The sequence below is a fragment of the Rhipicephalus microplus genome, chromosome 8, assembly GCF_043290135.1.
Source record: "Rhipicephalus microplus isolate Deutch F79 chromosome 8, USDA_Rmic, whole genome shotgun sequence".
Lineage (NCBI taxonomy): Eukaryota > Metazoa > Arthropoda > Arachnida > Ixodida > Ixodidae > Rhipicephalus > Rhipicephalus microplus.
Genome location: NC_134707.1, coordinates 17,964,383 through 17,978,856, shown reverse-complemented (window position 1 = coordinate 17,978,856; position 14,474 = coordinate 17,964,383). Strand labels below are relative to the sequence as shown.

At 43.3% G+C, this 14,474-nt stretch overlaps 1 protein-coding gene across 1 annotated transcript in view; it reads right to left on the bottom strand.

Annotated features, from left to right (window-relative positions):
• Parp1 (Poly-(ADP-ribose) polymerase) overlaps positions 1 to 14,474 on the bottom strand; it is a 45,909-nt gene that overhangs the window by 1,131 nt on the left and 30,304 nt on the right. The window contains exons 13-24 of the mRNA XM_037416330.2: positions 11,598 to 11,637; positions 10,749 to 10,829; positions 9,832 to 9,964; positions 9,225 to 9,423; positions 7,908 to 8,030; positions 7,541 to 7,624; positions 6,490 to 6,612; positions 5,731 to 5,964; positions 3,272 to 3,424; positions 2,782 to 2,909; positions 973 to 1,034; positions 88 to 208 (exon numbers count right to left, since the gene is read on the bottom strand). Coding sequence (XP_037272227.2) covers positions 88 to 208; positions 973 to 1,034; positions 2,782 to 2,909; positions 3,272 to 3,424; positions 5,731 to 5,964; positions 6,490 to 6,612; positions 7,541 to 7,624; positions 7,908 to 8,030; positions 9,225 to 9,423; positions 9,832 to 9,964; positions 10,749 to 10,829; positions 11,598 to 11,637 — 1,481 coding nt within the window. The remainder of the gene's footprint in view (positions 1 to 87; positions 209 to 972; positions 1,035 to 2,781; positions 2,910 to 3,271; positions 3,425 to 5,730; positions 5,965 to 6,489; positions 6,613 to 7,540; positions 7,625 to 7,907; positions 8,031 to 9,224; positions 9,424 to 9,831; positions 9,965 to 10,748; positions 10,830 to 11,597; positions 11,638 to 14,474) is intronic.

The following is a 14,474-nucleotide window of genomic DNA, read 5'->3' as shown; positions in this document are numbered from 1 at the left end:
TAAACAGTTTTCGGGGCAGCCACACAGCCTCTTTTATTTTTTGCATTTGATGAGACATCTAAGGCCCTAGCTCTAATAAAAGGATACTCGTTGTAAAGCAGGCTGCTGCGGCCAGCCTTGTCGTCTTTGACAGAGGGTCCCAACGGCACCTCGACACCCTCGGGTGTGACGACCTTGTGCTCCGGGTCCGGATAGGTCATGCCCACACCTGGTTTTCAACAAAAGTAGAACAGTCGCAACAATGAAGAATGATCTGCCGATTTTTTTCATGTGCTCACAAATGAACTTCTTCAGGGCAGGCTGGCCTATTTTGCCTTGGTAAAAAAAAAATTCAATTTCTGAATTTTCCAATCACTCGATAGAAAATTTCTGCGTCTTTCACAAAATGTGGCACACGTAGGCACTGACGGTTTCAAAAATAGCATTGGCTCCTTTTTGTTTGACACACAGACAGGAAACGCTCTTGCAGCCCTCCGTTGATTGATTGATTGATTGATTTGTGGGGTTTAACGTCCCAAAACCACCATATGATTATGAGAGACGCCGTAGTGGAGGGCTCCGGAAATTTCGACCACCTGGGGTTCTTTAACGTGCACCCAAATCTGAGCACACGGGCCTACAACATTTCTGCCTCCATCGGAAATGCAACCGCCGCAGCCGGGAATCGAACCCGCGACCTTCGGGTCAGCAGCCGAGTACCTTAGCCACTAGACCACCGCGGCGAGGGCTTGCAGCCCTCCGTAACTACTGCGTTTCGCTCTGAACCTTTTTCAAGTTCATGCACCTTTTTCTGCATGATGCAATTGGACAACGTGATACTAGCATAACAAATAAACAAAATAAATGGCAGTGCTGTCCAAGTCCCATATTTGCTACACGTCATTCAGCTTTTACAAGAACGAGCAATCTTTAAGCTTCAGGACAGACAAGCGACAACCACAATTGAATTTCGCAAGATGCTCGCGTACTTACCCTTTGTGGAATGGTAGTTTGGAGGCAGCTTGGTGATATATTCAGCATTCTTTCGCTCATACCTATGAAAAAAAAAAAGTGGAGACATTCACAGACAGTTGAAAGAATCCAGTAGCAGCCATCTATGAGAACTTCAGCCACCAGTAATGATCGATTTGCTTTGCAAGTGCACTGAAAAAACAAGTAAGCTCGCGCTACATGAGACATGATGGACAATACACACTCACATGTCAAGAATAAATCAAATTTTGAACACTCCTTTACTGTTTTCGAGGTATCTTTGGTGTTTCAGCAGTTGGTTATACCATATTTATTCGAATCTAGGCTGATATTTTTTTTTTTTTTTTCAAATTTAGTTGCATCGAACTCCAGGGTCAGCTTAGATTCGAAAATTTTGAAAAAAGTGTCCTTTTTCATTGAGAAAAGTGGTGCACAACTAGCGCCACCTAGATGGTATTATAGCCGTTAGTAGCCAAGTCAACACCTGGCTTGTGGCGAGTGTTGAGGAGAGCCGTTTGTCATTTTGAGTCACGCTCCGAGTGGTCTGTGTGAGGCGTAGCTCAGTGGGACCAAACCGGCGGTGTCATGATAGTGCCACTTACAAAAGGACAGTTGTCCTAGCTGCCAAGTTTTTGTGCAACGTTCAAGTCGGGCGGGACTTCAGAGCGGACAAAAAAAAAAAATGTACGCGGCTAGAGGGTCTGCAGCGTAAGAAGAAAACCTGGAAACAGTGATTGTGTGCTCTTTTAAGTGCGGAATATCCAATGCGCTTGATGGCAACGAGGATTGCGCACCGTTGGAAGACAGCGGACAAAGAAGGTAGCGACGACGAAAGTAGAGACGACTCCGAATGAGCGCGGCATCGGCAAGCGCAGCATTTTTATGATGCAAATAACTATAATCAGCGCGAATGAAAAAAACGACGACATAGAAGCACACACAACAGAACTAGCAGTTGTCTGCTTTTAGAGTTATTTAAATCATGAACCAACTGCTTTCTTTCATCTTCACGTTCAATGAATGCTTTCTCTTTGTGAACGCTATCTTTGGTGCTTCATTCGGTCTACATACAATCAGTCAGTTACAGGGTAACTGACTACATCCCAAGAGAGGGTAAACATGAGAGAGGGAGAAAGAAAATTAGGTAATGTGGGTATGTACCCACAATAAGTGGGTTCATACCCACAACCCACTTATTGTGGGCACATACCAAAAAATATCAGCGACTTTTCCCACTACTATTTAGAAATTTGTGTGCTTATGTAACCCTAACAGTTTAAAATTAAAAATAAGCACCTGAGCTCTTTAAGGAAAAAGGCTTGGCTAGTAAACAAATGGTTGAAATGAAGAACACCCATGGTAAACCGTTATGCTTCTCAAATGGTATAGAGAGCTTTGTGCTGAAGGCACATACCTATAGCAATGAAGCAGTTGACAATACACCGTTTTTTTCAAAGGTTTCATCCCCAGTAAATGGCCAATAAACTTGTAGTAGACCTTACACCTCTGCTTTCTGTCCACTGCATGCAGTGAGGGCTTAAAAACACTTTAAAAAGTTTTTAATGTGATAAAATCAATGCCTAATCATAACGTGTGGTGTCACCTCACCCAGAGTCATCTGAGAACTTCTAATAACTCAAACTTCTTGATAATTCAAACAACACTCAGAGGTCCCTTCGAGTTTGAATTGATAAGAGTCGACTGTAGAAAAGCAATCAACGTTCAATGGCTGCGTTTCCGTGCCTCATAACCTCAGCTTGGTTCTGAAACAAAAACACCCAAAATAACGGATTATTCCGCCAAACTCACATGTTTCCAAGAGCAACTTCGCAGAGCAGCAGCAGTCCCACCGGGCTGCTTGGTGACGTGCAGCAGTAGTTGGCACTTTTGGAGACCATGTCGGCAAAATAGATACCTTTGCCAAACATGTAGCCAGTCTACGGAGGTAAAAAAGGAAAAGGAAATCAGCAAGTACTTGCATGAACTCGCAAATGACATGCAGTGTAACCCCGCACAAGGGCCAGGTATGGCCCCAAAGACATAAAAAGAATCATTAGTTCTTACAGAAGTGATTTCTAAAGGTTGATGTGGTATTGCTAATATTGGCCTCAAGCCGAGTAGTTTAATGCAGTTGAATCCCGCTACGACAAAATCGGCGTTTTGTACAGTTACACGTGATCGGGCTCAAAAGAGCTAGCTGCTAGCCTTGCTTTGTATAACGTTCCCATTCCTCACCCCCGCAATCAGTGTTTCACCCTCGTGTTCAAACTGCATTTCTTATGATAAAATTTCAACATACCACAGGTGCCTCAGGTGGAGCAATGCGGAGCCCCTGGGAGAGGATGCCAGCAAAGTTTGCGAGTCGCGAGCCGTGCCAAAGCAGTTTGCGGTTGTGGAGCTTCCGGAAGGGCTTGTATCGCTTAGCTTCGCCATCTCTCACCACTTTGAACAGCTGAAAAACACAAAGAAAACAACATGCATGTTTTGTCAATTTTTGTATATTTCCGTACAGTTCATTCATATATTCATCATGAGTTGCCAAACGTTGTGCTGCATGGAGGTTATGGAAGAGACACAAAGGCGCAGAAAAACACAACCAGAAGAGGTGGGTGTTCTGGTTGTTTTTCTGCGCCTTCATAGGTGTCTCCTCTGTAACATGCATGCAGCCTGAAATTGCGCAACCAACTAGCCCAAGGTGATTTTTATTCATCGTACTTCAACAACTCCGACAAAATCATTACAGCAGCAGTCACACAACTTGCTTTACAGAGAGAGTTTTTCAACAGAAACGCCTGATAATTGTGCTTGTAAACCAGGGGACACCAGCCTTACAGCAGGCATAAATATATGCTCTGTATACATCTGACAGATTTACTTCAATAAGCAACTTCGTAGGTTGTAAGAACAAGCTAAAACCTTTAAAACAGTACTGCCACAAATCTCGAAAGATTAGTTTACTCTGCCATATAAATATCCTGTACACAGATTACTCAATGCATGCGTAAAGCTCAGTAAATGCTGGTGAGAGTGTCTATTTTCCTACGGTGCACCTGCTGGCATCAACACTAATGTGATGTCAGACTGCAGTGTCAATTCCGGAGACCTCACGCACCAGTATGGCTAGTCGTGAAGAAGTCAGGCACAAACACATCCAAAATGGTCGCTCATGCATTGCCAACGGAGCCAGGAACAAGAGGAGCTGTGAAAACATTACGATACCTTGCATGACGTGACGAGAAGCTCATACAGCGTTGGAACGTTATGGTACAGTAGGAACCGAAGTTAGCTTTTGAAAACATACCAGAATTACCTTCTCAGGGTGTACTCATGCCTACTGGTGGATAGGCTATGAAAGCTTGTCCTTCCGTTTGACACACACACACACAAAAAAAACAGAAAATTTTCATATTAATACCATTCAAACAGAAGCTAGTAGTATCGTATCTACTAAAATGATACATGTATTTTTTTCCTGGTTCTTACTACTTGAAATTTACCATATTGTTGCAACCAAACACCAGATTTCAAGTTGTCTAAAAAGCGCACGGATGCACATTATTCTTTTGTTTTTGTCTTATTTTTGTATTCCTGTAAAGTCACTCCTAGCCTACAACCGTGTTCACGTCAAATTCAAGTAGAGACGGTGTATTCCCAAAGTGGGGACTTGGCATTTTTGCAAATACAGTCGAATCTCATTATATTTTAACATGCTTAATTCGAACTTCCGGTTAATCGAACTCACGACGAGGTCCTGTCAGAGCTATGTGTATTCCAATGGGAGAAAACGCCCGGCGCTTCGAACGCGCAAGCACTAGCTCAAAAGAGCTAGCTCGTTCGCAGAGCTAGGTTAATTCGAACATACCGCGTTCCGAAAATGCTCTCAGCACCCGACCCGATCCCGTGGCGGCACCTCTGACACCTCAACGCTGCGCGCGAATGAAAGGAAAAGGAAAGAAAAGGCTGCGGTCGAATTTTCGCTCTCTCTCAAATGCCGATCTGCAACGCTCCTGTGCCACGCTCCACCCTTTTCCGTCCCTGCCACGTAAAGACCTTTCTCCTTCTAACGCCCGGGCAAAGAGAAAGAGGAAAAAAGAACGAAAGCTGTCGCGGAGTGTGGCGCTCTCCTGCACCGGTGCCATGCTTCTCCTTTCCCGTCCCTGCCACATAACCTTTCTTCTTCAACGACGTGCGCAAACGCGAAGAGAGCAAAAAAAAGAAGAAGCTGCCATAGAGTGTTGGTTTTCTCTCAAATGCTGATCTGCTTTTCTCCGCATGGAGACGCTCCTCTTTTCTCTTCACGTGCTGGCAACGCTGCGGCTTTGGCACAGAGTGTAGTAGCAGAGATCCAGTCGTTGTTGTCGTTGTCTTTTGAGAGTATCAAGGCTGGACATTGTCGCGCGCAACTTCTCTTGCCCGGAGAATACTGAAGCCGAAGTAGACATGCTTTGCAAGTTGCGTGCGAAATTGATTGACTTGCTGCAAGGCAAACGCGTGCAGACGTGCATCACCGATTACTTTAATTCACGATGGATGTCCTGTGATTTGTGAATAAATGCAAGTCTTCTGAACCTTCCCCCTCATGTGTTAACTTAATGCACATGCACCACTGCATGGGGAGCCCCCTGTTTACTTAGCTTTCATTAATTCAAATTTCTTTTATTTCGAACAAATTTTCGGGCCCCTTCGAGTTCAAATTATCGAGATTCGACTGTATTGCATCACACAAGGTTCCACATCTGGGCGTAAGTGCACTCTCACCTCGAGAATCTCCAGCTTGTACGAACGATGTGTCTCTGCGTGCGTTGTCTCGACGAACTTGCTCATCAGCGAAAACTCGTCGTGCGACCTGTCCAGCACCTGGATGTCCGTCTTCAGCTGACTGTAGTGGAAATCCACAGGGTGCAGCTTGTCTTCCTCAGTGTCGCCCTCGCTCTTGAGCAAGTTGACGGCCACCTCGATCTCTAGCAGCGAGCTCAGCATGTTGACCTTTTGCTGTTGACAGGCACAAGGAAGAGGCGAAAAGCGAAAAAGCCATCATTGTCAATGAAGCCTATACCCACAAATCTTAGCATTTGTGTTCTAGAGTTTAATGTTCTCAAAGAAGCTTTTTTTATGTAACATGCCAGAATCATGCTGGAATCAAATTGTTGCCTTTCAGGGTATATGTTATGGACAAAAATATTCATAAGGGACCCTCTTCCTATACCTAAAAAAACGCATTTGTGTCGATTTTATGGCAACATAGAAAACAACACCTGAATTAGCAGAGAGTAGAATTACTGTGGTTATAAAAAAAAACAACGAGGAACAGCGCATTTATTTACTGACCGAATCCTTAAAACATCCCTTCGCTTTAAAGAAAAGCAAAACACAGGCTTCACTACTCGTTAACAAAGCGTGGCCCTCACACAAGCACATCAGCTAGGAATATGCAGGCAATTCACACAGAGGCATGCTGCACAAGCAACAGTTACAAGCAGGAAACCAACATGGAACCAAGAGCTGTGGCAAACAAACCTCAATCAGCTTGTCGTCCTTGAGTATCGTTGGCTTGCTCATGCCAAAGTCATGCGGGATGAGCGTGTAGAAGCGGTTCGAGGCATCCAGAAACTGGTTGTCCGTTCCGTCAGACTTTATCAGCTGCGCGGAGAGAATAAGTGCTTTTGGATTGATAAAATGTGCTTCGAAAACTCCGATGACAATTTCACCATGACATGTTCATTAATAAAGGAGATAATCAAAGTCATACTACTTTTTAAGTTCACGCCAAAACTGCTGCACATGACGTCACGGATTTCAAAGTGTACTGTTCCGTGTTTTGGTGGCAGCACCTCGAAGAAACTTTCTCGAAGTCCGTTTGTTAAGTCTCTGGCCTGCTCAGAGAACAATGTACTTCATTTTTACTGATCGTAAGAAACGGTTGCCCTATTATACCCGTAAAAATCTACGTCACGGTGATTGATGTATGAAGTTCGAGGCAGCATCGCCGCATCTTTTCTCCCCTCCCCCCCCCCCCCCTTCCACGCGCTTGTTGCCTTCCTTACCAAGCGCCTTTTAGTGGTAAGCATCTTGTTTTTGGTACTGTGACACAGAAATTTATTAATATGAGACAAATCGCCTTTCTCGTTGACGTCCCTTTTATAGAGTTGATGATCTCCGACAGTATCGAATTCCTAACACACTTTGCAGTCACATCTGCACTTCATTCCATGAGACTATTTCCATTCTATTTTGCATGTCACATCAGACATTCAATGAACACTGAAAAGAAGAGCCCATTCCTCGAGTTTATAAAGCTGCCCTTCTTTATGCCTTGCATCTCGACCAACATGCCAAAGCCTTAGAGTTTATGAAGGCAATGTAACACAAAAAACGTAGCGTACGGTTGCAGTGGTAACCTTAAATAAGGGCAAACGCTAAGTCCCATAATCTGAAAAGGCTTTGCATAAATTCATTCAACCGCTGCTGAAACATCGTTTGCAATATGAATGAAATCAAAATTTGAGGCTTGTATCACAGTTCGCCTTTCACACAGAAAACCCTCCAAACAAGTGAAATGGTATCTCACCTCTGTCAGCTCCGTGAGCACCGAGTAAGCCTTCTGAATCTGCCGCTTAGACAACTTTCCAAGGGGCATTTTGGTCAAGTCAATCTGCAAAACAGATCATCATCATTATTTCATGTTCAATAAAAAAAATGAAGGTGTCACCTCTGTCTTGTTCCAATCAAATCAATCTATCGATCTGCCGCCATACCACTCTACCAATGGTCTTGAGACATGCTGAATTCAGAGCTCCAATGCTATACAAAATTCAAGGCCGACAAGGCAGTAACAAGAAAAAGTAACAAGTAACAAGTAACATTGGGGAACCCCTCCTGCACAAAATTGATGTAATGTTTCAAAGAAAGCTGCTGCATCGCCACTGACGACCCACCTCAAATTCAAGCATGGTCTTCTCAAAGTTGTTGATGTCGAAGATCATGCAGATAAGCTCTTGAATGGCCATGGGAAGCTTGGAGTCCTTGCTGGGCTTCAACTGCTTCTTGTCGACGCTTTCCTGTAAGGATGGTGCAAAAAGAAAAGACGATGCATCATGCAAGCAGCACGGCCGAAAGTATGCAATGCAGTAGAGGACAAGCAATTCCTGTCGTAAGCCTTTTTGCTTGTTGCACAGTCACGTGCAGCACTGAGGCGGTCTAACAAGCAACTCTATAACTAAAGCAACTCAACTGCGTAAGCTCCAATGTGACTAGTAAATGAAATAAATCTATGCTACTATGGGGATGCAAAGAATTTCCATGTGACTCTGTAGTTGACATACATGACTGAAGCTACTGTCACATCACCCTGCAGCGACGCCGCTGTGCACGAAACTCCATCATAACAATGTGGCCATATGACTTAAACGTACCAACTCCCAAATAACTGCAGATCTCAAAGCTTACCAGCATGAATCTGCAATGCACATGACTGCTTCATGACTGCAGTTTAAATGCATGACAAGAGTTACAGCAACATGGCCCTACAGAGCACATCTGTGCACAAAACTCCGTCATGACCACAGTCAAACTACATTATAACAAACTTACACCTTACACGTTTATAACAAACTTACACCTTACACCTTAGTTATATTTGAAAATTTATTATAAGCGTATATTCCTAAAACTGTATCTATTCAAGACTATTCTTAATTTACTTTGTTATAACAGATATTTTATTATATCGGGGTACGTTATATCGAGGTTTGAGTGTAAATGGCAGGTCGACATGACTCTTGAATGAACAAACTGAATGTCCACATTATGCAGCTGACCTACACGACACTGAAATGCCCATGACCGCCACACGACTTCGGCGATGACCTATTTGGCTGTGGTATTACTACATAATACGGCACTGACTGTACAAGATTCCCACATAGTTATGCAACTGACCAACGTAACTAGAGCGCATTGCTACGCCTTGATTCTTCTTACTTGTCCGTGACGTTACTACCACAAGACTTCTCTCCAAGACTCCCACGCTACTATGCAGCTAAACCACACGACTGAAGTGCACAGAACTCTCGCATGACATTGAGGCAACTGCGACTAGCCGACACAACTGCGACTAGCCGACACAACTCCCATTCGACTGCAAAGAAGACACATTATTGGCTGGCTGGCTAACACGACTTCAATGTTACTCTCACATGACTCAGTAGCTGACAACCAGCCATTCACAGCTCTGAAATCGGCAGGAGTCTTACTTGGCCATAGTCGAGCTCGAGCGGATAGAAGCGGTTCGGCTGCTTGACGAAGTCCTTGCGGTCCTCCCAGAGGTTTCCAGTCTTTTCTTCAAAGAGAGACTTGAAGTGTGTTTTGGCCTCGTGCAGCGAGTCCATCTCCTCAACCTTGTTGCCGCCTACGCTCGTCCCCACACGACCCCACGCACGGAACACCCAGTAGCTGCGAGATGAGGGCAAAGGAGAAAGTTTGACCCCCGCAACTGGGTTAAACTACAGTAGACTCTTGTTGAAGGGAACCTGAAGGGACCGAGAAACTAGGTTCCATTTAACAGCAGTTTCATTTGCCGAGAGACGAACCAGGTTGCGTTGTCCATGTACAAGATCTACCACCGTAGGAACGGTTGTTCCATTTAAGCAGCAACTCCATTTAATAAAAAATTTCCGTTACTGAGAGTCTACTGTATTCAAAAAGACAATGAAGATGCTGAATTAGCTTTCATTTGATTTACCCGGTTGAACAGGCTTGGGCAATCATTACATATTTAGGAACATGATGCATTATGATATTCTACATTCATTTCACTCTAATCTTATCATTTGAAAGACACAAATGAAATCGTCGACTGACCGATTCTTCTTGTCGCCCTCTAAGAGCTGCAGCTTGTAGTAGGAGTTGGTGCCCTTGCTGACGTCGACAAGACCCAGGACCGAGCTGTAGATTTCGTCGCCCTTGGTGTAGACATGTGCAACGTCGGCAAGGCCTGCAGGAGCAACAACATATGCGCTGACAAACAAAAAAAATTCTGCATCTTGTAGCCACAGCGACTAACGTACTGTGGCTGGAACCCTTGTTTGCTATCTCCAGAACAACATATTGCAAGCATTAATTCTTCCTTTTGCAACCAAAAACATATTAGGCAGAGTCCATTGCTTACAGATTTTGTACGTAATACTACTATCGTAACCACCAAATGACAATTCCATACGACACAGCCCCATCAACTAAGACCGCCTTTAAGACTACTAATATGGGACATCATCACATGTAGTCTAAATTGCATTTTATTTTTCTCTCCACACTCTGTCCCTTGCTGTTATCTGTAGACACAATAGAATTTAAATGCCGATAGGAAGAGACCAGAAGGCACGAAAAAAAAGAGCCACGAAAATCGCACAAAAGCTGGCTGGATGCTGGCGTAAGTTGCAAGTTACTCGAAGGAATGAAACACAGGGATTATATGTCGAGGAGCTCGCTCATGTGTTTGAAAAACCAAATGAGAGGAATGCTCAAAATCAGAAATCGTCAGCGTAAACTGGGAAGACACAGCTGTAATGCAACAGAGACTTCCACATTAAGAAGATGACGAGAGGACTTCACTCTTTTTATTTTTTTTTAATATGACCCTTTGATCGCCCTTGCTTTGCACTTTGTGTGAGTGCATTTAACACTCACAAGCACTAAACTCATTTCAAATCTTCGTGGCTCTGATTCTTTTACCTCAGGCGAGCAAGCAAGGTGTTACAATTAAATAAATAATTAAGCACCCGAGTCAGGCTCCACAGCTGCCAGCCCTTTGACTGTCAGCTTCATTGTTGAGGGTCCACTCTTGGTAAACATCCGGTCCACTGGAAGAACAGTATAAAAAAAAGAGAGAGAGAGTGGTGAAGTCACAACACAGACATTCAGTAAATAGATGATGAGAGATATGCTCACAGCAATTTATTCTTTGATAAAGGTGTCGCACAGTAACTCTAGATCGTAATCGGAGCCAATCCAGATAAGGCTTTACGGCGATTGGGTTCTGCTACATTTTCACTTTCAATTGCGATTGGGCCCAATCGAGATCAAGACAATCCCAATCTGCACATTGCAATCAGGCTTAGATTGTTATTTGGCTTAAGTCTGCGCCAATCTCTATGCAGATTAGTTCAGACCAATTAGCATAGACCATTGCTGGTCTTGATAAATAAATGTGAGGCCCTGATCGTGATAAAAGGCGCACGTGCAACGCACTTTCACCCACGTGAAGTACAAAATTTAATGATTACACCAAACGGCCCAAAAGTCAGAATCCTCACACGAAGTCATATAACTGACTCACACTAATCACACTTCAAAGCAAATACCTCGGCTACTTGACTAATCACTGTAGCAGGCTTTATAATTAAAGTGGATTTAATCAGATACAAATCAATCGCAGCATTTAAGCGTGGTTTACTCAAAAAGCTATGCATTTGATGCTTCCAGTGGCAGTTAATGAATCGAATAGCCACTTCCCTCAGCCAAGCTATCAATCACCAAGAAGTATTGCCAAGTACTAAACCTTTTTGAATATTTATACATGTTTAATAGAAAGAAAAAAAACTGTAGCATGCTCGCAAAGCAACGCTTACTTTGAGACTTTGACTTGTACTTCTCTATCTTGGAGCCAGCCTGAATTGGAAGAGAGAAAAAAAATATAAGGAAAAGCATACCTGTAGTAGAGTTCTTCAGCATCTTAAAAGCTGTGCTAAGTGAGCTCACATATAAAAAATATTTTTAAAGAATGACAGGAATGAAAATGTCATTTTTAATAAATTTGTTGCTTGATCGAAAGGTTAAGCAGTGATAGGAAGCTTTGCAATGATGCCAGAAAAATATCAGAATGCTGGTGCCATTGAATAGTTCCACTATAAGCGTTGAAGGTGTCTTATTGCAAATAACCATGAAATGAGACCAACAAAGAAAAAAACGGCCAGTGTTTGCATGAACAAACAAACACATTACAGACAGATTTATGTTGAGATCAGTTTGTTCCACGCACCCCACTGCGAGCACCGTAGTGTGGTGTACACAGCTTAGCTATTTCTGGCTTTTTTTCATTTTTAACAACGCCATTCTGCCAAGCTAGGGCAATACAGTGTATGCCTATCATGCAGTTTTGCATGTCTCGAAACACTCCAGTGACATGTTTGGCATTTCGAAACTAACCCTAGCATAAGATTACATTCTTTATAAGCATTTTCTAACCTGCATGCTTAGTGAAACACCATTTTACATTCCAGAAGATGACCTTAAATCTTTAGTGCAACATGCATAACATGCAGAAGAAACTGAACAAAGGAGGTTGTCTACGCTACACAGACCTAAGTGCAAGCTCTATAAATTTTATTCAGATTTAATTTTAAAGAGATGATAAAACAGCCAGGAGTGACAGTCAGCACGTCTTTTTTGGTGACAGAGCCTTTTGCAGTGATTTTCAGCTGCCAATCTCACCTGCTACAGAAGCTTGTCTAAATGAACTTGCTCGAAACTAAAGTTACTTAAATTCTAAGCAATCCCGATTTGCTGAGATTAAACCACACATAATTATTTCTGAGAGCTAGCAGGCTTGAACCTTTCACAAGAGTTTGGATGATGGAAGCCCTATACAGGCACAGTTTGCTTACAAACATTGCAGAAAGTAACCATAAAGACAGACAGAGCAATTTCCAAAAGAGTAATTACCAAGACTGCAATTCCGAAACCATGACGCACCTCACGTGAGGTAGCCACTTGGCATAAAGCATGCTTGCTAACTCATTAAGTGAAAACTACTTCCCACAAGTTTTGGCCAACTCCACAGCTGTAAGCTCCACATCTATGCACTCTGTATCTGTACTCCACATATGTGCAGTCCTTATGTGTACGCTCCGTATCTGTACAGGGACTTTGCTTGCAGGCCCTGCTCACCAGAAAGCGCCGTGTGTTTGCTGTTGGACCTTGTTATGACCGAGTGGCCGCAGTCTCCAAGGGCCCAGCGTATCACAAGGTCCGGGAAATCAATGAAAGTATGAAAAGTGCGATACACCAAAGACATCATGCAAGTACAGTGGAACCTCCATTATACATCTCTTGAATTCGCGATGACCCGGGTTTTTGAGAACAATCAGTTTGGTCCTGGCGAAACCCTCTCAGAAATAACGTATTAAAAAACCTCCGTTTTACATAGCAATTTTACGTCGACACTGCACTGTACAACAACTCTTAGTTACCATCCGAGAAAAAGATCACCTTTTTTTACTCGAATCTACAACCGACCAAATATTTGCGAGTGCAAAATAAAAACTTGCGCACTCATCGGTTGGTAATTCGAAGAAAAAAATTAAGTGAGACAGGTACAGAACGCCTTGAGATGAACAATTTGTTCTCCTGGTAGTTCATATCTTCCTGGCTCTAAGGTCGCTTCTGGATACGCCTCGATTGCATCCAGAGCCGTTACCTAGACAAGCTATAGCCACGCGGAGTAGCTTCAGTAAGTCGATAAGCTCGTCTTTAAGGTTCAGATATTTTCACGCTTGGAACACGAGGAAACTTTTCCAGGACACCAGACAGCTGAAGGTTTTCCCTCCGTTTGCTGTTTGTGGTCACACGCCTCAGGCACGCAAACGGACACCACGCAGTAATCTTCACCACGTAAAATAACCTTCTCGTGTTGCAAGCGTTCTTATTAGCACAGGCACATCCCCAAATGTACTTCATAAGAGAACAAGTTCTACTTGCACAGCTCAGCCTGTGCACAAAAGCACGCAACACAAGCACACAACAAAATGTGCATGATGAGATGACGATGACACCGTGAGGGGCTCTTCCGAAGAGAGGCAGTCGCCAACGCGAGTTCGGTTTTGCTTTTGTGTGCAGGCAATTTTCAGACCTGACTTATCGGAACAAGAGGCATGTCGGATTCGTTTTTTTGTTTTTTGTAGAGGATAAACATTTGCTCTAACCCCCTTCAATTAAATGTTTAGCTGCCATTTTCAAAAATATTTTAACCTACCATCGTTGTAGAAGTGCAGGGTCATGCCGCAAGCTTATTCAGGCAGCCTGTACCCGTATTTTGAGGAAGGCAGGGTGTCAATGCCTATATTCTAGGATAGCTTTTTTCCAATTATACAACACATGGATTATGCTACAGTTTTGCATGGTCTCCTCAAGGTCGTATAATCGGGGCTCCACTGTATCATTTCAAATAGTGCTTTAGGAACACCACATAGAGTTACATACAATAATACCTAGAGTGGAATCTGGTGCTAGCGTCTACGCGGGCTCCTTCAGTGGCACTTGTACCCCCATGGGAATTATGGGAAGGACAGGCTTCGGATCTGCTTCGAATGGAACATTCTTGAGATTCAGGACGCTTGTTTGCTGAGTGTAAAACAGTTATATAGAGTAGTGCCTAATTGAAACTTCCTTCATTTTTTTTGTATGCAAACATTAATGCAAAAGGTTTTTGTAACTAGGTGGTAGAAGTG